Source organism: Ornithorhynchus anatinus, chromosome X5 (genome assembly GCF_004115215.2).
Source record: "Ornithorhynchus anatinus isolate Pmale09 chromosome X5, mOrnAna1.pri.v4, whole genome shotgun sequence".
In the NCBI taxonomy this organism is placed as follows: domain Eukaryota; kingdom Metazoa; phylum Chordata; class Mammalia; order Monotremata; family Ornithorhynchidae; genus Ornithorhynchus; species Ornithorhynchus anatinus.
The window spans coordinates 9,702,192-9,723,723 of record NC_041753.1 but is presented as its reverse complement, the minus strand read 5'-3'; the positions used below and the strand labels follow the sequence as shown (position 1 = coordinate 9,723,723).

The window sequence follows — 21,532 nt, the reverse complement described above, 5'->3', positions numbered from 1 at the left end:
CTTTCCTTCATTCCTCTGATTCTGTCTTTCCCTCCTAGATCAGAGAATGGCACATAAGGAAATTTTCACCTGGACTTGCCTGGGCTGATGCCACACTATGCCACGAAGGACTTGTTGCTTCTGAGGGTACTTGCCAGGTCAGCAGTTATAAGGATGAGTTGGATTGAGCTCATCTCCCTCCAATACAGCAATTACCGTGTCACTTGCCACTGATATAACGCTATCTGCAAGGGGAATCTGAGATCTCTCCAAAGAAGGAACAAGTTTTTCTCCTTACTGGAGATCCTCACCCAAATCATACAGGTGGCTCAAACGATTGGCTTTCAAAAGCATTGACTCACTAATTGAATACAAAACGTCAATCTGGATACATAAAAAAAAGAATGGCTTCCGTGATTGTCATTTGAAAAACAGCCTGGCCTAGTGGACAGAGGATGGGCCTGGGAGTCATAAGGACCTGGGTTGTAATCACACTTTCGCCTATAGTGGCCTGTGAAAAAATGGGGAACAGGGCTGGTTGTTGATGATGATGATGATGATAATGTTCATAATGATGAGGCCAGTAGTTGTAATAGTAACAGCATGTATTAAGTGCCTACCATGTGCAGAACACTGAACTAAGCACTGAGAGAATATAGAGGTGGAAATTAGACATGGTCTAATTAGACATGACTGAGAAGCAATATGACCTAGGAAGGGCCTGGGAGTCGGGAGGACCTGGATTCTAATCCTGGCTCCACCACTTGTCTGCTGTGTGACCTAGGACAAGTCACTTAACTTCTCTGTGCTTCAGTTACCTCATCTGCAATATGGGGATTAGGACTGAGAGACCCATGTGGGACAGGGATTGTGTCCAACCCGCTTACTTGTATGTATCAGCCACTTCTCAGCTGTGTGACTGTGGGAAGTCACTTAACTTCTCTGTGCCTCAGTTACCTCATCTGTAAAATGGGGATTAACTGTGAGCCCCACGGGGGACAACCTGATTACCCTGTATCCACCCCAGTGCTTAGAACAGTGCTCTGCACATAGTAAGTGCTTAACAAATACCAACATTATTATTATTATCTATCCCAGCACTTAGAACTGTGCTTGACACATAGCAAGTGCTTAACAAATACCATCATCATCAATATTATTATTATTACATGGTCTTTGTCCCTCGAGGGTTTCACTGTCTAAGGGTAAAAGTGGGCAAAAGGGAATGGAGATAGATACATCAGGAATGACAAAACACTAAAACACAACTCAGAGAAATACACAAAAGAAAAACAAAATCAACAGGTTGCTGTAGCTAAAGGTGCAGGATTCCAGGCTCCTTGGGGCTCAGAGTTTAGGACCCACAAGCAGCCCCCAGTCTTCAAGGGGCTTTATGGAGGCCTCATTCTGTAGTAGTTTTCTCTGTTCATGCTGTGATCGGGGAAGGCTGGATGAGATGGAGTCTTCTTAGTGGCAAGGAGGAGAGCCAGTACTTGTTCCTGGGGAAGCAATATGGCTGGCTATCCAGGGTAGGGGGTGATTAAAACACACTGCGGGGACTTTTTCCCTGAAGTAGAAACCCTCAGTGGCAAATGGGAAGGCAGAAGTTACCACAGATGCTTAGTTTTCTCTTCCAAACTAAGGAAGGATTGTCTGCCAGTGGTCCCTAGTTGGACAAAGGAGCATGTGGATGCCAAGTGAGTTGACTGTCTCCTCATTGAAGAAGATCATAGTGGGCAGGGAATGCATCTGTTACATGCATTCACCCAAGTGCTTAGTAGAGTGCTCTGCACACAGTAAGTGCTTAATAAATACAAATGATTGATTGATCAAAAATGGCCCAGGCCCTAAAAGCATGGAGGTAAGATTGGGAGAGGAAAACCCATTCCATGGAGAAGTGAAAATGAGAGAAAATTAAATCTCAACTCTCCTCCTGTTTGCTCCCTCTCTGAGATCAGAGATTCTAGGCCCCTGGGGGAGAATAGGATACTTCCTTTTGCTAATATCATTACAGAGGAGCTGTGGGCAGAGGATAGTACAAGGAGCTGACCTGTTGATCAGCACTGAATCCCAAGGAAGGGGAAGGGTCTTTCACCTTCCTGAGTAGATGGTGGGGCCTGGAGACCCGTGGATCAGTGTTGATCAGTACCAAGTGGCAAATGGAGGGGTAACATTCATTCATTCAATAGTATTCATTGAGCGCTTACTATGTGCAGAACACTGTACTAAGTGCTTGGAATGTACAAATCGGTAACAGATAGAGACAGTCCCTGCCTTTTGACGGGCTTACAGTCTAATCGGGGGAGATGGACAGACAAGAACAATAACATGTAGCCAGAAATGTTTTGGTGTCATTCAACCTGAAATATTTCTCCTCTTCCTCCCATAATAGGATGCCAGGTTAATGATGCAGTTAATACAGTATAAGGACACCAAGCTGGTGATGAAGAGCAGGATGGTCTGGGTGGCTCTGGACTCGGGGGAGGATTTGGGGGTGAGGCTGGTGCTGTGGATGTGCTGGACGTGCTTGTGGTGTCGGTATAACACAAACACCATGTAACCACTGGCCCAGTTCATGACAAACATAAAAAAGATATCTCAGAGAGTCGTCACAGTTAGAAATACCGTGTCTTTTAAAAAACTCATCCAGAATACATTACCATATTTTATATCATATGTATCAACTGCGATATTGACATTTTTGACTGTTACAGTTGTTGCTAGGATACTAATATACATTAAGACATTGAGAATGTAAAAGAAGAGGAAGGAAGACAAGATATATCTGGGGGCTTTGCGTTTGGTCTGGCCCCACCAGGAAGTGCTGGGACTGATGGTGATGGCCTGGAACACGTGGAGACACGTGGTGCAGATGGAAAGACCCTTGGAAACCCTTCTGACATAGATAATGATCCAGCAACCAACAGTATCCGAAGTCTTCTCCCTCTCAATTGCCAATATGACTGCTGGGATTCCCTGGTTGAGAAGTGTTGCTGTGTTGGCCATGGTCAGATGGGTGAGGATCAGATCTGTGGGGTTCTTAGAATGGGGCTGAGTGATATAGACTCTGACATAGACCACAAACAAAGTCAAGTTCCCCATCAGCCCAATGCCAGTCTGAGAAAGTGAGAAAATGACTAAAATCAAGTCACCCACAAGTATTTTCCTTTCCTCTTCAAAACTCTAGAGGTCAGACCACCTTTAAAGGGAAACCCAGAAAAATCTATCACCATCCCTAGCAGCAGCAGTAACAACATCACCATCATAACCATTCACCCTCTCCACCCCCCCCCCCATACCATGTTGGTATTTGTTAAGCACTTACTATGTGCAGAGCACTGTTCTAAGCACTGGGATAGATACAGGGTCATCAGGTTGTCCCACATGAGGCTCACAGTCTTCATCCTCATTTTTACAAATGAGGTAACTGAGGCACAGAGAAGTGAAGTGACTTGCCCACAGTCCCACAGTTGATAAGTGGGAGAGCCAGGATTCAAACCCATGACCTCTGACTCCCAAGCCCAGGCTCTTTCCACTGAGCCATGCTGCTTCTCTAACATCATGATCATAACCACCCCCATTACTATTAGTGTCATCTTACTCTTTCTCCCCTGCCTCTTCTTCCTCCTCCACATCCTGCTCCTCCTCCTCATTTTGTGTCATCATTGTCATCATTGTCATCATCATCATCAATACCATTATAAGCAATAAAATAATGGAAATTAAGTTGCAGAATCTAGTGATTTGAATACCTCTTCTTAGTATGCTGGGTAAATTACCCTGATGCCAGTCCACCACCTGAATAGCCTAGTAAAAAGATGTCTAGGTGTCACTGATGGAATGTGTGGTGTCTCAATGGGTTCCCACTTAGCATTGCCAGGAAAGCAGGAGCTCCTTTCTAAACAACATCACATTTGGCCTTATGTCATCAGGAGTTACCTACCAATAGACAGGAAAAGCACTTATGAGGTACTGGAGTTGGAGCCTAGAGTAATAGCCTCAAATTTTTAAAGACACCTGGAAATGAAATCCAACAACACCCTCGCATCCTGTCCCAAAATCCATCAAAATGCTGAGTAAACCTGGCTGACAATGAGACAAGGAAGCATTTTTTTGCATCTCAAGTGGATTCTACTGCATCTTAACACTATAAACTGGCTCTATTTTTAGAGGTGATGGAAAGCATCTGAGCCACTAGCTCTGTGTATCCTGGGACAAATTGTGCTCTCTCTCTCTCTCTCTCTCTCTCTCTTGCTTTCTGTGTGTGTGCATGTGTGTGTGTTCTGTAAAATGGGAATAAGATTCTTAGGTTGTGAGCCCCCAAAGGGACAGGTACTTTATCTGACTTGATCATCTTGCTTCTATTCTAGCAGATGCATAGTTCTTTAGCACATAATGCATTAAGTTCTTTAGCACTTAATAAATATCATGATTAACACTGGGGGGAGGGCAGTGTTGCCAAGTGGAAAGAATGCAAACTAATACTGGATAAGTTATTTGCCTGCTGCATGACCTTGGATAAGTTGCTTATCTTCTATTTGTCTCAATTTTCTTTCTATAAAATGAAGATTCAATACCTGTTTTGCCTCTTCTTAGTCTGTGAGCCTCATGAGAGAGGACTGTGTCTTACTTGATTATCTTGTATCAACTCCAATATCTACAAATGCTATTATTATTATTATTGTATGTTAATCAAGGTCTCAGACTCAGCGTGGCTAATAGTTCAGTGTTTTAAAACTTAAATGAAGTTTTAATAGTTGCATATATTTGTGTTATCAATCATGCATATTGAGAACTTACTATGTGCAAAGCACTGTGCTAGGCACTTGGGAGGGTAGCAGGCAAGTGAACATCAGAGGCAGAGGTGAATGGGACAAAATGCAAGGAAAATAGAATGTAATAGAACAAGAAGGGAAAACGCTTAGAAGATTTTTTTCAGCAAGTCCTCTGGGTTTTGTGAAAATAACTACCATGGCTCCTATTTCCCATAAAGTATTGAGCATCTACCCATTCTTCCATACCCATGGCGGGAACCTATTGAGGCTTATATTGGGATAGCCTAGCAATAAGACAGTGAATGTTCCAGAGAACCAAGAATTCTGGGAGATGGATATTTGCCCAGAACAAGTCATGAGACAGATTTTCTTGAAAACGGCAACATTACATACACAAATAAATATTATTTTTATTCCTTAGACCTCCATTGATTGGTTTCTTTCTTAGTATAAAAACACAACATAGTGCCAGGGGTACCCTGAAAGTAATGTGAATTGGTGAGTGAACAAAGTCACTAATTACAGAGAGCTAAAAGCATCTAGAATTAGTAACATGACAATAACTTTTGCTTATGATTAGAAATAACTCAATTAAGGGTCCTATTAGTTCCTGAGAATAAGTAGCTGAAAAGTTAAGGAAATCGTCATTGCTTTTATATTATTTCGCAGTCTAACAGATTAGGAGCAGTTTCAATGTTTAATTACTTTGGTATATCATGGTATGAAAAGAGAAATACTTGATGAGATATCTAGATTTCAGTAGACTGCTGATCACAGAAGTAGTGAGTTGAAAGACAGTCATCCAAGAACAGAAAAGACTTTAAAAGGACAATCAGTATGATGAAATAATTACCCTCCTCAATGATGTTCTACTTTGGAAAATCACTTTCTCTTGCAATTCATGTGATCATTTAGGTTTTAGAATTTGGAACTGAAACCAGTAAGGAAATACAGAGATGAGATAACTGAAAAAGACTAATTGTGGAATGGTAGGTAGTCTTTTATCATTATTATGATTATGACTGTATTATATTAGTTTAATGCTTACTATGTTCTAATCATTGGGGTAGATAGAAGTGAATCAGGCTGGACTCAGTCCCTGTCCCATGAAACCAGTAAGGAAATACAGAGACGAGATAACTGAAAAAGACTAATTGTGGAATGGTAGGTAGTCTTTTATCATTATTATGATTATGACTGTATTATATTAGTTTAATGCTTACTATGTTCTAATCATTGGGGTAGATAGAAGTGAATCAGGCTGGACTCAGTCCCTGTCCCATGTGAGGTTCACAGTCTAATCAGGAGGGAGAGCAGGTATTCTATCCCCATTTTACATTTGGGGAAACCTAGGCACAGAGAAGTTAGCTGAATTGCCAAAGACTAGAGAGCAGGTACATGATAGAGTTTGGATTATAAACCAGATCCTCTTACTCCTAGGCCCATGCCTTTCCAATAGGCCATGGTGTTCCCAGATTTAAAAGAATGATCAAAAAGACTATTCAGTGGAAAATTTTGGATGGTTGAGAATGATCATATAAGAAATGGCACCAAGATCATATGAGGCCCAAATGGGAAAAAGATGGATTTAGGAAGTGTTTATAACAATCACGTTCTGAGAAATATAAAACTGTTGGCTCAGACAATAAGGTTCTGGGGAAAAACAAAATTCAAGGAAAGTAAGGCTAAGCTGTACAATTCTAGGGCACCGGTGAAAGCAGGAGAATAATTACACTATTGAGAGTGAAGAAAATATTTTGGGTTAATACAAATCATGTAGCACATCACTCAACCTAAATTTAAAATGTCGCAATAATCATTTAAACATGATTAAATGTCTACTCATTAACACCTGAAGCCAGCTTGGAAAGATGGGGAAGGTGGGTAAGATTTCTGGCTTTTGAAGGAGTTGATGGGGGCAAGATGAAGGTGGGCAGGTGGAGGAAATAGAACCTGAGAGAGAGCCATCATCACCAGAATATTCAAATAGAATCATTATTGTTTATTGAACTTCCCCTTCTCTACTCTTTCTCACCCCATAAGTTTGGAGAAAGTTGGAAGACAGGTAGAGGCTTGAGGGTTAAAGAGCAGAGTTGTTGTCTCTAGAGGGGAGAGGAGAATGATAGCTGTGTGAGCTGGGGTTCCACCCGAGTTTATCTCAGGTCTCTGAAAGAACCTGAGATTGTCCAGTCACAGTTGTAAAGGCACAAACCTGGGGCAAAATCTCTGGCCTTTTAGCTCTTTGAGGTCGTTCCCCTCTCATCCCCACTAAAATCCCTGCTCTTTTTGCACCCCCATTCACAAAAAGAAAAATCAATGCCTCTGGCAGGGAAGACAAGTGAGTGCGGGAGGCTAAGAATTTTTCCTGAGCCTAGCTGACTACCTTCCAGCAAAACCGAAGGGAGAGCAAAGGGGGAGAGGCAGAAAGAACCCAAACAGTTCCCAGCGACTCCATTCAGGGGTGATTCCCACGACCCCACCACATAATAATAATAATAATAATAATAGTAATGACGGTATTTGTTAAGCGCTTACTATGTGCCAAGCACTGTTCTAAGCGCTGGGGGGGGCGGGATACAAAATAATCAGGTTGTCCCACGTGGGGTTCACAGTCTCAATCCCCATTTTCCAGATGAGGAAACTGAGGCACAGAGAAGTGAAGTGGCCTGCCCCAAGTCACACAGCTGAAAGGTGGCAGACCTGGCATTAGAACGCATGACCTCTGACTCTCAGGCCAATGCTCTTTCCACTGAGCCACGCTGCTTTGGCTCTCTTAGGGTTTCTTCTCCACCACCAGTATCTCTCTGCTAGAGCCTGGCAGAAGAGGAGATTCTCACCTGGCCTGGTCAGTGCTCCCTCCACACTGCATGGCGACTGACCCGTTGTCCCCACCCAGAAGGGTCCTGCCTGGGCAGCTGTTATAGGGCTGAAGTGGGCTGAGCTCATCTCCCCCAGAGCTGCCATTACAATGTCACTCACTATGCCTGTGACATTCCCTGGACCTCACTCCCCATTGCACATCAGTCTCCAAATCAATTATTTAATTGAATAATTTCTTAGGAAACTAATTAAATTCACAATGACAATCTGGGAGTAACACTACTTGAGAAAAGTATGAAGTATGTATTGACTATTTTGACTGTCACAGTGTCCTAAAGTAAGATTGATATTGGAGTCAGAGGTCATGAGTTCGAATCCCAGCTCTGCCACTTGTCTGCTGTGTGACCTTGGGCAAGTCACTTCACTTCTCTGTGCCTCAGTTACCTCATCTGTAAAATGGGGATTAAGACTGATCCCCACGTGGGACAACCTGATTCCCCTGTGTCTATACCAGCACTTAGAACAGTGCTCTGCACATAGTAAACGCTTAACAAATACCAACATTATTATTATTATTATTATTAATCAAAGAACTGTGCTTGTGTGTGCTTTATTAATATAATTATCTTGGAAGAGAAGGTCACACCAGGGTTAGCAGGGAAGTTGGCTTCTCCTTATCTGATTAATTGATGTGGTCATTATAGTACAATCCCAAATTCTATCAGTACAGTAGTTATCTCTAGTACTTGCTTAAATATTTATACCCATTTTTAGCACATGTGCTTATAGATCAATCATTTACTTTCATCATACTAGCCACAAATATGTTTGTAACTAAGTAAATGGTATTTATTGAAGTTTTTTTTTCCATATGGTATTTGTTAGATTCTTACTATATGCCAGTCACTGTTCTAAGTGCTGGAGTAGTTACAAAGGAATCAGGTTGGACACAGTCCATGTCCCACATATAGCTCACAGTCTTAATACCCATTCACAGATGAGGGAACTGAGGCACAGAGAAATAAAGTGACTTGCCCCAAATCAAAACACACACTGTCACTCACTGTGCCTGTGACATGCTCTGGACTTCACTTCCTGTTGCACATCATTCTTCAAATCAATTATTTAATTGAATAATTAATTAGGAAACTAATTAACTTCACAGTGACATTCTGGGAGTTACACTAACTTGAGAAATGTATGAAGTGTGTACTGACTATTGTGACTGTCACAGTGTGATTTATTGGGATTACAATCCAGAAACTTCTGGCTCCTGAGCCCATGCTCTAACCAATTGGCCATCCTGCTGGTAAACATGATCCCTGGAGCTTTTATTCCATGGGGGGAAAGAGACAGAAAAATAAAGTACAGATAGGGGAAGCAGTAAAGTATAAGGATGTTATAATAAATCCTGTGGAGCTGCTACCACATTAATAAAATCACTCCTCCTATCTGCCTAGATTACTGCATCAGCCTTCTTGCTGCCCTCCCAACTTCCTGTCTCTTCCCACTACAGTTCATACTTCACTCTGCTGCCCTGATCATCTTTCTACAAAAAGTTCAGGACATGTCACTCGCACCTCACAAATCTCCAGTGGTTGCCCATCCTCCTCCATATCAAACAAAAACTTCTCACCATTGACTTTAAAGCACTCTATCACCTTGTCCCCTTCTACCTCACATCACTTCTCTCCTTCTACAACCAAGCCTGCATACTTCGATCCTCTTGTGCTAACCTTCTCATTGTGCCTTGGCCTTTCCTGGCTCACCGCCAACCCCTGGCCCACATCCTGCCTCTGGCCTGGAACACCCTTCCTCCTCAAATCCACCAATTACTCTCCCTCCCTTCAAAGCCTTCTTGAAGGTACTGCTCCTCCAAGAGGCCTTCCCAGCCTAAGCCCACTTTTCCTCATCTTCCACTCCTTTCTATGTTGCCCTGTCTTGCTCCCTTTGCTCTTCCCCTCCCTCCCAGCTCACAGCACTTATGTATATATCTGTAATTGTATTTGTATTGATGTCTGTCTCCCCACCTCTGGAATTTGAGCTCACTGGGGCAAGGAATGTCACTGTTAATTGTTGTATTTTACTTTCCCAAGAGCTTAGTACTTATTCTCTGCACACAGTAAGCACTTAATAAATACAATTGAATGAATGAATGAATGAATGAATGAATGAATGAATAAGGATTTAAAGAGGGGGAAGAGGGATTGTCAGATTTGAGGAAGGAGGGTGTTCCAGACCAGAGGCAGTAAGTGATGGCGAGGTAGGCGAGTTCAAGGAGAGGTGAAAAGGTTAGCATTAGAGAAGCGAAGTATGTGGGCAATGAGTCGATATAGGTGCATAGCTTGTGCACAAACAATCAATCACTTGTCTTGAGTGCTTGGTTGTGCAGAGCACTGTACTAAGCACTTGAGCGAGTAGAATATAACAGAGTTGGTAGACACATTCCCTGCTGCAGTGACAGTTGTGGGGATGTAACTTCCTGCAGTAGATATCTTTTCAAAAAGACTCTGAAGATTGAGAGAGTGAGAGTCTGGCAGATGTGAAGGAAGGAGCAGGTTCCAGGCAGGATATTGAGCAAGGTGCAGGGGCAGGAGAGAAATGAGGTACAGTGATTTGATTATCATGAGAAGAACTAACAGCCTGATTGAAAGCCTGTAATCCAAAGGTGAGGGGTTTCTGGGTTTCTGCTTGATGCTTGACAAGAGGGGCTAGGACTAAATGACCTCTATGCAAGTCTGGCTAACCCCACCTCCAATATGCTTGGCTTCAAAATGGTTAATTCCCAGCTTCCCACTTTGAATGGAATTAGTTTATTAACTGGAGTTCCATTAAATCATTAAGCCAGCAATATAACTTGGATAGAAAAGTTTCCAATTGGAAGAGAAGTTTTATTCTTTCTTTGGAGACTTTTCACACTCCCACTGCAGACAGTCAGAGTAATAACAACCCCAGGGAAAATTGAGCTCATCCCACCTCCTCCCTATAACTGCTGCCCTGGAGGGGACCCTACAGCCTCCTACGCTCCTATGCTCGAGCTGCTGAGCGCTGCTGGCGAAAGTCCAAGCACCAAGCCGACCTCACACACTTCAAATTTATCCTTTCCTGCCTTAACTCTGCCCTCTCCTCCGCCAGGCAAAGCTTCTTCTCCTCCCTCATCGACACCCATGCCCGTCACCCCCGCCGATTGTTCCGGACCTTTAACTCTCTCCTTAGGCCCCCTGTTCCTCCCCCTCCCCCATCTCTCACCCCCAATGATCTGGCCACCTATTTCCTCACGAAAATCAACACGATCAGGTCTGAGCTCCCTAAAGTCACACCTCCGCCTCTCCCCTCCCCCCCACGAACCCCCTCCCCTACTTTCCCATCCTTCCCTGCAGTATCCTCAGAGGAGATCTCCTCCCTCCTCGCAAGTGCCACCCCCTCCACCTGCGCCTCGGACCCCATTCCCTCTTACCTTCTTAAAACCATCGCCCCTGCCCTCCTCCCTTCCTTAACTTTTATTTTTAACCACTCAATCTCCAAGGGCTCCTTCCCCTCTGCCTTCAAACATGCCCACGTCTCCCCCATCCTAAAAAAACCCGCTCTTGACCCCACTTCCCCCTCCAGTTATCGTCCTATCTCCCTACTACCCTTCCTTTCCAAAATCCTAGAACGAGTCGTCTACAATCGATGCCTAGAATTCCTTAACTCCCATTCTCTCCTAGACCCCCTCCGATCTGGCTTCCGTCCCCTCCACTCTACCGAGACTGCTCTCTCTAAGGTCACCCATGACCTCCTTCTTGCCAAATCCAATGGCTCCTACTCCATTCTGATCCTCCCTGACCTCTCTGCTGCCTTTGACACTGTCGACCATCCCCTCCTCCTCCATACCTTATCTCACCTTGGCTTCACGGACTCTGTCCTCTCCTGGTTCTCCTCTTACCTCTCTGGCCGATCATTCTCGGTCTCCTTCTCTGGAGCCTCCTCCCCCTCCCATCCTTTAACTGTTGGAGTTCCTCAAGGGTCAGTTCTTGGCCCTCTTCTGTTCTCCATTTACACTCACTCCCTCGGTGAACTCATCCGCTCTCACGGCTTTGACTACCATCTCTACGCAGATGACACGCAGATCTACATCTCCGCCCCTGTCCTCTCCCCCTCCCTTCAGGCTCGCATCTCCTCCTGCCTCCGGGACGTCTCCACCTGGATGTCGGCCCGCCACCTAAAACTCAACATGAGCAAGACTGAGCTCCTCATCTTCCCTCCCGAACCCGGTCCTCTCCCAGACTTCTCTATCACCGTGGATGGCACGACCATCCTTCCCGTCCCGCAGGCCCGCAATCTCGGTGTCATCCTTGACTCGTCCCTCTCGTTCACCCCACACATCCTATCCGTTACCAAGACCTGCCGGTTTCACCTCTACAATATCGCCAAGATCCACCCTTTCCTCTCCACCCAAACGGCTACCTTACTATTACGGGCTCTCGTTATATCCTGGCTAGACTACTGTGTCAGCCTTCTCTCTGACCTCCCTTCCTCCTCTCTCGCCCGCTCCGGTCTATTCTTCACTCCGCTGCCCGGCTCATCTTCCTGCAGAAACGATCTGGGCATGTCACTCCCCTTCTTAAACAACTCCAGTGGTTGCCTATCGACCTCCGCTCCAAACAAAAACTCCTCACTCTAGGCTTCAAGGCTCTCCATCACCTTGCCCCTTCCTACCTCTCCTCCCTTCTCTCTTTCTACCGCCCACCCCGCACGCTCCGCTCCTCTGCCGCCCACCTCCTCACTGTCCCTCGGTCTCACCTATCCCGCCGTCGACCCCTGGGTCACGTCCTCCCGCGGTCCTGGAACGCCCTCCCTCCTCACCTCCGCCAAACTGATTCTCTTTCCCTCTTCAAAACCCTACTTAAAAATCACCTCCTCCAAGAGGCGTTCCCAGACTGAGCTCCTCTTCCCCCTCTACTCCCTCTGCCATCCCCCCTTTACCTCTCCGCAGCTAAAGCCTCATTTTCCCCTTTTCCCTCTGCTCCTCCACCTCTCCCTTCCCATCCCCACAGCACTGTACTTGTCCGCTCAACTGTATATATTTTCGTTACCCTATTTATTTTGTTAATGAATTGTACATCGCCTTGATTCTATTTAGTTGCCATTGTTTTTACGAGATGTTCTTCCCCTTGACGCTGTTTATTGCCATTGTTCTTGTCTGTCCGTCTCCCCCGATTAGACTGTAAGCCCATCAAACGGCAGGGACTGTCTCTATCTGTTGCCGACTTGTTCATCCCAAGCGCTTAGTACAGTGCTCTGCACATAGTTAGCGCTCAATAAATACTATTGAATGAATGAAGCCATTCAACACTCCAAGCCCTACACGCCACAGTTCTGCAGAAGTGCAAACCAGCCCAGGTTAGTGTCTCAAGTGCCAGGACCTGCAGAGGAAGGAAGAGGCAAGAGCAGATTGATGTTCATGGAAATGAGGAAGGTTTATGAATAGACTCTGATTAGCTGAGTTGCCACCTTGTTGTCTCTCCATACAACTTCTCTATCCACCCATTCTGTCTTGTCGCTGGATTCTACTTTTCATCTCATTTTTTCTACAATCTGCCCATCAGATATTAATTTTATTTTCTTCCTTCCTCTTTGCCTCTTTTTAAATACGGGATAATCGCATTAGACATGGGCACAGTTCTAGCTGAGGCTCAGAGTTGAAGTGGTAGGGACCAGGTATTTTATGCCCATTTTCCTGAAGTAGAAGCTAAGATTTGGGGGACTAGATGAGAAGCAGCATCACAAGGTGGAAAGAACATGGGCCTGGGAGTCAGAGCAGCCTGGGTATGACTCCCAGCTCTACCACTTGCCTGCTGTGTGACTGAGGGCAAGTCACTTCGCTTCTCTATGATTCAGTTTCCTCATCTGTAAAATGAGGATTCAAAACCTGTTCTCCCTCCCACTTAGATTGTAAGCCTCAGGTGAGACAGGGTCTGTGTCTGACCTGATTAAATTGTACCTACCTCCTTGGTTAATACAGTGCTTGACACATAGTAAGTGCTTAACAAATGATAATAATGATAGTAATAGTTAATAATTGTAACTTTCCATAGGTCACAAAGCAAGCCGGTGGCAGAGTTGGGGGAGAATCTGGGTCTCCTGTTTCATATTTCTTTCCACTTCCAAGAACCTGCTCAACATTCTACTTTATCTCTTCTCTACTCATTTTTTCTTCTTATTTTGTGTTTCTTTTCTTCCTTTATATTTCATTTAACTTATCTCCTCTTTTCCTTTTACCCCATTTCTCCTTTTTTCCCACTTTTCTTTTCTTATCTCATTAGTTTTCTCCCACTTTCCTTTTCTTCACTTATTGTCCCACCTCTCAACCTCAAAGTCACAGCCCAGCAGCCCATTCCACAAAACCAAACGGTTTCTCCTGACACCTGTTATCCCATTGAGCTGTCTCAGACCCAGTGATAATAATTGTGGTATTTACTAAGTTCTTACTATGTGCCAAGCTCTGTGCTAAGCACTCGGATAGATTTTCTGTACTTTCCAAGCACTTAGTACAGTGGCCATTTAGTTAATACTACTACAACTACTACAGGTGCTTAGTACAGTGCTCAGCAAACAGGGAGCACTCACTAAATACTATTCATTACTTCATTGATAGAGGCACCTCAAGATTCCCGGAGACAAGTTACCCAATTCCTGAAGTACTTTTAAGGGGTATCTTCCTTTCTGGGCTCCTGAAGTATTTGCTTTGGTACTCTAATTTGCTGTCCATATAGAATTTAGATAGCTATATTTTGCTTAAGAGATTGAAAAGTTTTAAAGGTGTCTCTTGGATCCAATGGACAGAGAAAGTGAAAACCTATTATTCTGTTTCTATAACTCTTATATTTCATTATTTACCATTGATGTGGGAGGACCCTGGGCAACTTGCCCAGAGACTTGTATTCTAGCATTGGCTCTGCCCCTGCCCTGCTGTTGGCTCACCGGGATGAGCACTGGAATTAGGATACTTTGGTTCTAATCCTGTCCCTGCAAGTAGGGAAATATCTATGGGGCTAGGCCATGAGTGGTAAAGATTAATGACCAAAGAACCACCTAGGATATGTCATGAGCAGCTGTAAGTTCCTTGTGCAGAGATGAATGTATCTACCAACTCTGTTGCATTATACTCTTTCAAACCCTGCACCCAGTAAGCATTCAGTAAATGCCATTTATTGATTGTTGGTCTTATCAACCAATCAGGAAGTTGAAAAAATAGCACAGCAGCTATTAATGTAATTGTCTTCCCAACTGCCACGCTGCCACAAAACAGTGGCTCCAGACTGTGATTTTCTTGGTTGTAAATGGGTCCTGTGCATAAACACATTTTGTGTTCACTTTGCAATGTGTTACCCCCCACTTTCCTACTTATTTTCTGGTCTTTGCTCCAGTGGGGACATAAAAGGCAGAGACAAGAGGGCATGAGTCACATTGAACAAACCACTCGAGCTATGACCAAATCCTTCCCTCAGCTCCTCAGTACTGAGGTCTCTGGAAAAAAAGCCTCCCTTCATTTTCAATGGGAGACTTAACAAGATTGTCTGTTGGGTGATCTTGATTAAGGTAATTAATCTTTTCCAATCTCAATATACTTATCTGTAAAATGAGGATGAACCAATCAGTGGTATCTATTGAGCACTTACTGAGAGCAGAGTGCTGTATTAAGAGCTTGGGAGAGTACCATATAACAGAATTGGTAAGTGTGTTCCCTGCCCACAGTGTGTTTACTGTGTGGAGGGATGCAAACATTAATATAAATTAATACAATTATGGATATGTACATAAGAGCTGAGGATGGGGTACATATCAAGTGCTTAAAGAGTATGGATCAAAGTAAATTTTTTCTGCCTATATATTGGTTACCCTTCTATGCTTAATGTATCTGATCTAATTATCTTGCATCTACCCTGTTGCTTAGCATATGGTAAGCACTTAATAAACATTACTCATTATTAATAATGTGGAGTGGTCAATCAAAGTTATTTTTTGAACAGTTACTAGGTGAAGAACACTCTACTAAGGCTTTGGGACAGTACAACAGAGTAAATATTGTGGCTCAGTGGTAAGAGCAAGGGCTTGGTAGTCAGAGGTCATGGGTTCCAATCCCGGATCCACCAATTGTCAACTATGTGACTTTGGGCAAGTCACTTAACTTCTCTGTGCCTCAGTAACTTCATCTGTAAAATGGGGATTAAGACTGTGAGCCCCACATGGGACAAACTGATCACCTTGTATCCCCCCCAGTGCTGAGAACAGTGCTTCACACATAGTAAGCACTTAACAGATACCATGATTATTATTAAGTAGTCATGATCCTTCTATCAGGGAGTTTACAGTCTCGTGAAAGTGTCTTGAAAAATAAACAAAGAATTCTAGACACACCCATTATTGTTATTTTTTTCAAAAAACAACAACTTCAACTTTCTCTTCAGGGACCTTAGGTGGCTGAGTGACCTGATCTTTGGCATTTTCTTCCTCTCTCAGACGGTCACTGGTGTCGTGGGCAACTTGATAGCGCTAATGATATATGTCAGAATCTTCCTATGTCAACCCCATCAGAAGAAGCCCACAGAACATATCCTTGTCTGCCTAGACACATGAAACTAAAACAAATTGACCTCTTGACGATCATTTCTGGATCTAACATTCTTTAAGAGTCTGAACTTTCAGCGTGCAACTCTGATGAAGCTTCATAACATTTTACATCCAGATTGACACTCAGCATTCATTAGGGGCTTGCTTAATGGCTTAATTAATTGAATGTGCAATACGATTTGGAGAAGCATCTCTAATAGGGAGGGGGGTTTGTATTTTCACTGGAGACATCTCAGACTCCCAGTCAAGAGAGTTTCACAGCAACATCAAGTGAGGCTGTAATCATCACACTGGGGCGGGGGTGGAGTGGGAGAGAGATGACATCACACCAACCTCAATCTTATAACTGGTGCTCTAAACCAGCTCATTCAGATACAGGCAACACAATCCTTCATCACTCAGAACAGCAGGGTCACAGTCTGGTCTAGGTGAGTGTCTCACTACATCTCAGACACGGATATAGGGAAAGGGAGAGGGAGAAAGAGGGGACAAGGTGCCTGTATTTTCCAGGGCATTAAGTACTGGACATGTGAACTGGTAAGGGAAAAGATTCCTGATTGGAGAATGAGTTCTCCCTGATCTGCTCTCTACCTTCTTGTACTCTAATGTGGAGGACAGTAGACCTAAATTAATGCAGATGCACTAGTTAATAATAATGTTGGTATTTGTTAAGCGCTTACTATGTGCAGAGCACTGTTCTAAGCGCTGGGGTAGACACAGGGGAATCAGGTTGTCCCACGTGGGGCTCAAAGTCTTAATCCCCATTTGACAGATGAGGTAACTGAGGCACAGAGAAGTTAAGTGACTTGCCTACAGTCACACAGCTGACAAGTGGCAGAGCCGGGATTCGAACCCATGACCTCTGACTCCAAAGCCGGGCTCTTTCCACTGAGCCACGCTGCTTTTGGAGTTGACTACAGGACAGAAGCAAATACCTAATTAGGCAAATATAAATGAAGTGGCTGGCAGTATGGTATGATAAGGAAGGCAGTTATTTATTAGAGAAAAACTGGCTTCATTATCTTTTCAATTTAAGCAAACTGAGAATGCTTATCACATCCTGGCCCCTCTTTTTAAACTGTCACTCTTGACGTCATTTCTGGCTCTAGTATTCTGTAACATCTCTAACTCCCAACATGCACCTCTGATGAAGCCTGAAATCAATCAATCAATCATATTATTGAGCACTTACTGTGTGCAGACCACTGTACTAAGCACTTGGGAGAATTCATTATAACAGGGTGGTAGACACATTCCCTGCTTATAACTAGCTTACAGTCTAGTCTTGTCTTGTCTTATGCCATTGAGTCATTTCCAACTCATAGCAACACCACGGGTATTTCTCTCATAGAACGCCCCACTCTCCATCTGCAGTCATTCTGGTAGTGTATCCAGAGAGTTTTCTTGGTAAAAATATGGAAGTGGTTTACCCTTGCTTCTTTCCGTGCAGTAAACCTGAGTCTCCACCCTCGGCTCTCTTCTGTGCCGCTGCAGCCCAGCATGGGTGAGTTTTGATGTATAGCAGATTTCCTTTCACTCACTAGCCACTGCTCGTGCTAGGAATGGAATGGGTAGACCTCTGCTTGACTCTCCCTCCTGTAGCCAAGACTGGTAGAGTACTGGAAACCCTCCAGGTGCAACCCTGAGAAGGGTACAGTCTAGAGGGAATATAAATAATGGATGTGTACATAACTGCTGTTGGGCTGAGGGAGTTACTGTTTATAACAATTCATTGTCTCCATCTAGTAAACTAAAGCTCGTTATGGGCAGGGACTATGTCTACCAATTATTTTTATGGTATTTGTTAAACACTTTCTATGTGCCAGGCACTGCTTGAAGTATGGGGTAGATACAAGCTAAGAAGGTTGGGCACAGTCCCTGTCCCATATGGGGCTTATTGTCTTAAAATTCCCATTTTACAGATGAGGTAATTAAAGCACAGAGAAGTGAAGTGACTTGCCCAAGGTCACAGAGCCAACAACTGGTGGAGTCAGGATTAGAACCCAAATCCTACTGACTTACAGGCCCATGCTCTGTCCACTAGGCAATGCATGCTGATCTTAATATTCTTTATATACATATTATATATATAATAGATATATTTATGAAATACATAATATATCTTTGTCATATTGTACTCTCCCAAATGCTTAGTACAGTTCTCTGCACATGGTAAGCACTCAATTAATACAATTGATAACTGTGGTATTTAAGTGCAGCGTGGCTCAGTGGAAAGAGCACGGGCTTTGGAGTCAGAGCTCATGGGTTCGAATCCCGGCTCGGCCACTTGTCAGCTGTGTGACTTTGGGCAAGTCACTTCACTTCTCGGTGCCTCAGTTACCTCATCTGTAAAATGGGGATTAAGACTGTGAGCCCCACGTGGGACAACCTGATTCCCCTGTGTCTACCCCAGCGCTTAGAACAGTGCTCGGCACATAGTAAGCGCTTAACAAATACCAACATTATTATTATTATTATTAAGTGCTGACTGTCCCTTCAATGATTAAACCTTCAGAGCATCCAGAATCCTTGGGCCTGAGAGATCCCCACATAGGGTTATTATCTAGAGATGGCAACTGAAAAATCAGACAAAACAATGAATGAACATAAATAAAATGACTTCAGGTGAACTGCAGTGATTATTAACATTTGGACAGGTTTGCTGTTACAGGGGGATGTGGAATCTCACTCTCAGTAGCTTGTGACAGTTTTGCTGATCTCCAGCTAGTCACACTGACTCCAGCATAGATTGGAGACCTGCAAAATGCCTTATTATTTCAATGAAGATAGATATTACTCTTGATAGCAGGGTGCTTGTAAGGTGGCAAGCGAAGGAGGACGTGATTTTTCCGGGAAGGTTTACTCTAAGTCAGTTCATCCCCCACTTAAGTCATCTTATGTAGCTACACCAATACCAAGAAGTTTTTATCCTGAAAGAATCAGTTAGTGGACTAATTGGCATTCTGAAGAAAGCAGTTTTGAACACTGTTTTATGTTTCTCCAACTCCTTTGTTCTAGGATTTGGCGTTGATCAACCTCTCCTTTCCTGAAGAAGACATGACAATGTTTCTGAATGAGCAGCTTATGATCATTTTTGTGCTCTCTCAAGCTGGGATCGGGCTTCTAGGGAATTTAACATTGCTCATGGTGTATGCCAGCATCTTCTTCTTTCAGTCCAACCAGAAGAAGACTACAGATCTGATCCTCACCCACCTGATCATGACCAACACAGTGATTCTCATCACCCAGATTTTCCCAGGGGTGGTGGTGACCTTTGGGATGATGAATTTCCTGGGTGATGTTGGGTGCCTGATCATCATGTATATCAGGAGAGTAGCCCGGGGCCTCTCCATCTGCACCACGTGTCTCCTGAGTGTGTTCCAGGCCATCACCATCAGTCCCAGCACCTCCCGCTGGGGCCAGCTCAAACACAGAACTCCCAACTACATCTTACCTTCTTTACTCTTCTTCTGGCTCCTCAACATGCTGATCTATATTAATTTAGTAACAAAAACCATGGCTCTCAAAAATGTCACCATTACAGGTAGTGGTTATCACGTGCAAAGCTGCTCTAATGTATTTCGGGAAAGTTATCTAAATGACATTACCTTTATCATTACAATGACTTTCCGAGACCTCTTCTTTTTGTTCCTCATGAGCTGTACCAGTGGGTACATGGTGATGATGCTACATCAGCACCGAAAGAGAGTCCAGCACATTCACACAACCAACCTCTCTCCCAAACCCTCTGCTGAGTCCAAAGCCACCCAGTCCATCCTGCTCCTTGTCAGCTGTTTCGTTTGTTTTTATTGCATCAATAGCAGCATTACTGTTTACTTAAATTTTATGAAGAAGGAAGATTTCCAGGTCTATGACATTGTAGCCTTTCTGGGTGGAGGGTATGCCTCTCTCTCTCCCTTGGTTCTGATCAGCAGTGATCACCGGGTCCGCAGGGCCCCATGTAGTTTAGAGGAGGTGAGAAGTCTATCTTTACCCAGAATGGGAGGATACCAGTCTAAGAGCACAAGTTTAGGACAGGTGGGTCCTAAGTGAGAGAACTGAGTGGGAGACTTCACTCTTACTCTCGCCCTGCATTAATTTACCCCAACTCTACACATATGGTCCCCTCAAAGACGAGCAAAGAACAACAGACGTAAGAGAAATGACAGTGGACGGTCATCCTGGGGATCCCTGGAATCAATAGCAGAGAACTTTTTAATCTGAATGAAGGCATTCTCTATACTCTCCATTCATTACAACAACGTACAAGTATCCTGCAGAATTTTGCTTTTACTTTGTGCATTTGTCCATGTCTTTATGTTATTTTACTGTTTTGTCTCCTCTCTCTGTATGTTCCAGACATCTGACCCTTCTTTTATTTGTAGATTGTAAACCCATTGAGGGCCCGGTATGTTATCTAATTCCCATCTTTGTATTCTTTCCCAGCACATAAAGCAGTTCTCTGATCACATAATAAATACCATAACACTACTATTATCAGCATGTAGTCTTTTCTCTATTCTTATTTTTCCAGTTGACCAATCAAACAATCATATTTTTTGAGCATTTACTGTGTGCAGAGCACTGTACTAAGTATTTGGGAAGGTACAGTACAACAATGTCACAGAGTTGGTAGACACATTCCCTCCCTACAACGAGTTTACAATCTAGGGAGACAGAATCATCTTTATTATCATATTCATACTTTTCATTATTATCATCTTCTATTCATAGTGAAAATAATAATGATATTTTTAAGTGCTGATTATGTGCTAAACACTGAACTAAGCACTGGGATAGATACAAGATAATCATTCAATCATATTTATTGAGTGCTTACTCTCTGCAGAGTACTGCATTAAGCACTTGGGAGAGCAAAATACAAATAAAAAAACATATTCTCTGCCCACAATGACCTTACAGTCTAGATGGAGAGACAGACAGTAAAATAAATTAAAGATATGTACATAATGAAGTTGGGCATAGTCCCTGCCCCACTTGGGATTCAAAGTCTAAAAAGGAGGAAGAACAGATGTTTAATCCCCATTTTACAGAAAAGGAAACTGATGTCTAGGTAAGTTAAGTGACTTATGCCAAGGTCACACAACAAACAAGTGGTGGAGCTGGAATTACAAGCCAGGTCCTATTTTTTTCTTTCCTATAACCTCTTCTCCTCAATCTTTTTGGAAGTACAGAGGAAGGTTCAGAGACAATTGTGTGGGTCTTCACCTCAGTTGAATCTACCAAAAGAGATTGATGATCAACTAAAAATGAAGAAGGGGTTCTTATCTAGCTGTACATTACTACATGCCGTAATACCAAATAAAGTTGGAAATATCTACCAA

The 21,532-nt window shown here is 43.5% G+C and overlaps 1 protein-coding gene, 1 non-coding gene and 2 pseudogenes across 2 annotated transcripts; 2 read left to right on the top strand and 2 right to left on the bottom strand.

The window, feature by feature from the left end:
* Positions 1–1,987: 1,987 nt before the first annotated feature.
* ORNANAV1R-PS3784 lies at positions 1,988–5,004 on the bottom strand (annotated as a pseudogene).
* Positions 16,032–16,406, top strand: ORNANAV1R-PS3360 (vomeronasal 1 receptor ornAnaV1R-ps3360 pseudogene; annotated as a pseudogene).
* Positions 17,702–17,839, bottom strand: LOC114808589. The gene has a single exon (XR_003756435.1). It is a non-coding gene; the product is annotated as a small nucleolar RNA SNORA7 (small nucleolar RNA).
* A 1,411-nt stretch (positions 17,840–19,250) lies between these two features.
* On the top strand, positions 19,251–20,240 carry ORNANAV1R3129 (vomeronasal 1 receptor ornAnaV1R3129). The gene has a single exon (NM_001253521.1). The coding sequence runs from the start codon at positions 19,251–19,253 to the stop codon at positions 20,238–20,240; it is 990 nt and encodes a 329-aa protein (NP_001240450.1).
* Positions 20,241–21,532: the final 1,292 nt, after the last annotated feature.

Bases quoted from the DNA above. Each gene is read 5' to 3' on its own strand.
- ORNANAV1R3129 (NM_001253521.1), top strand. From the start codon at position 19,251: ATGTTTCTGAATGAGCAGCTTATGATCATTTTTGTGCTCTCTCAAGCT.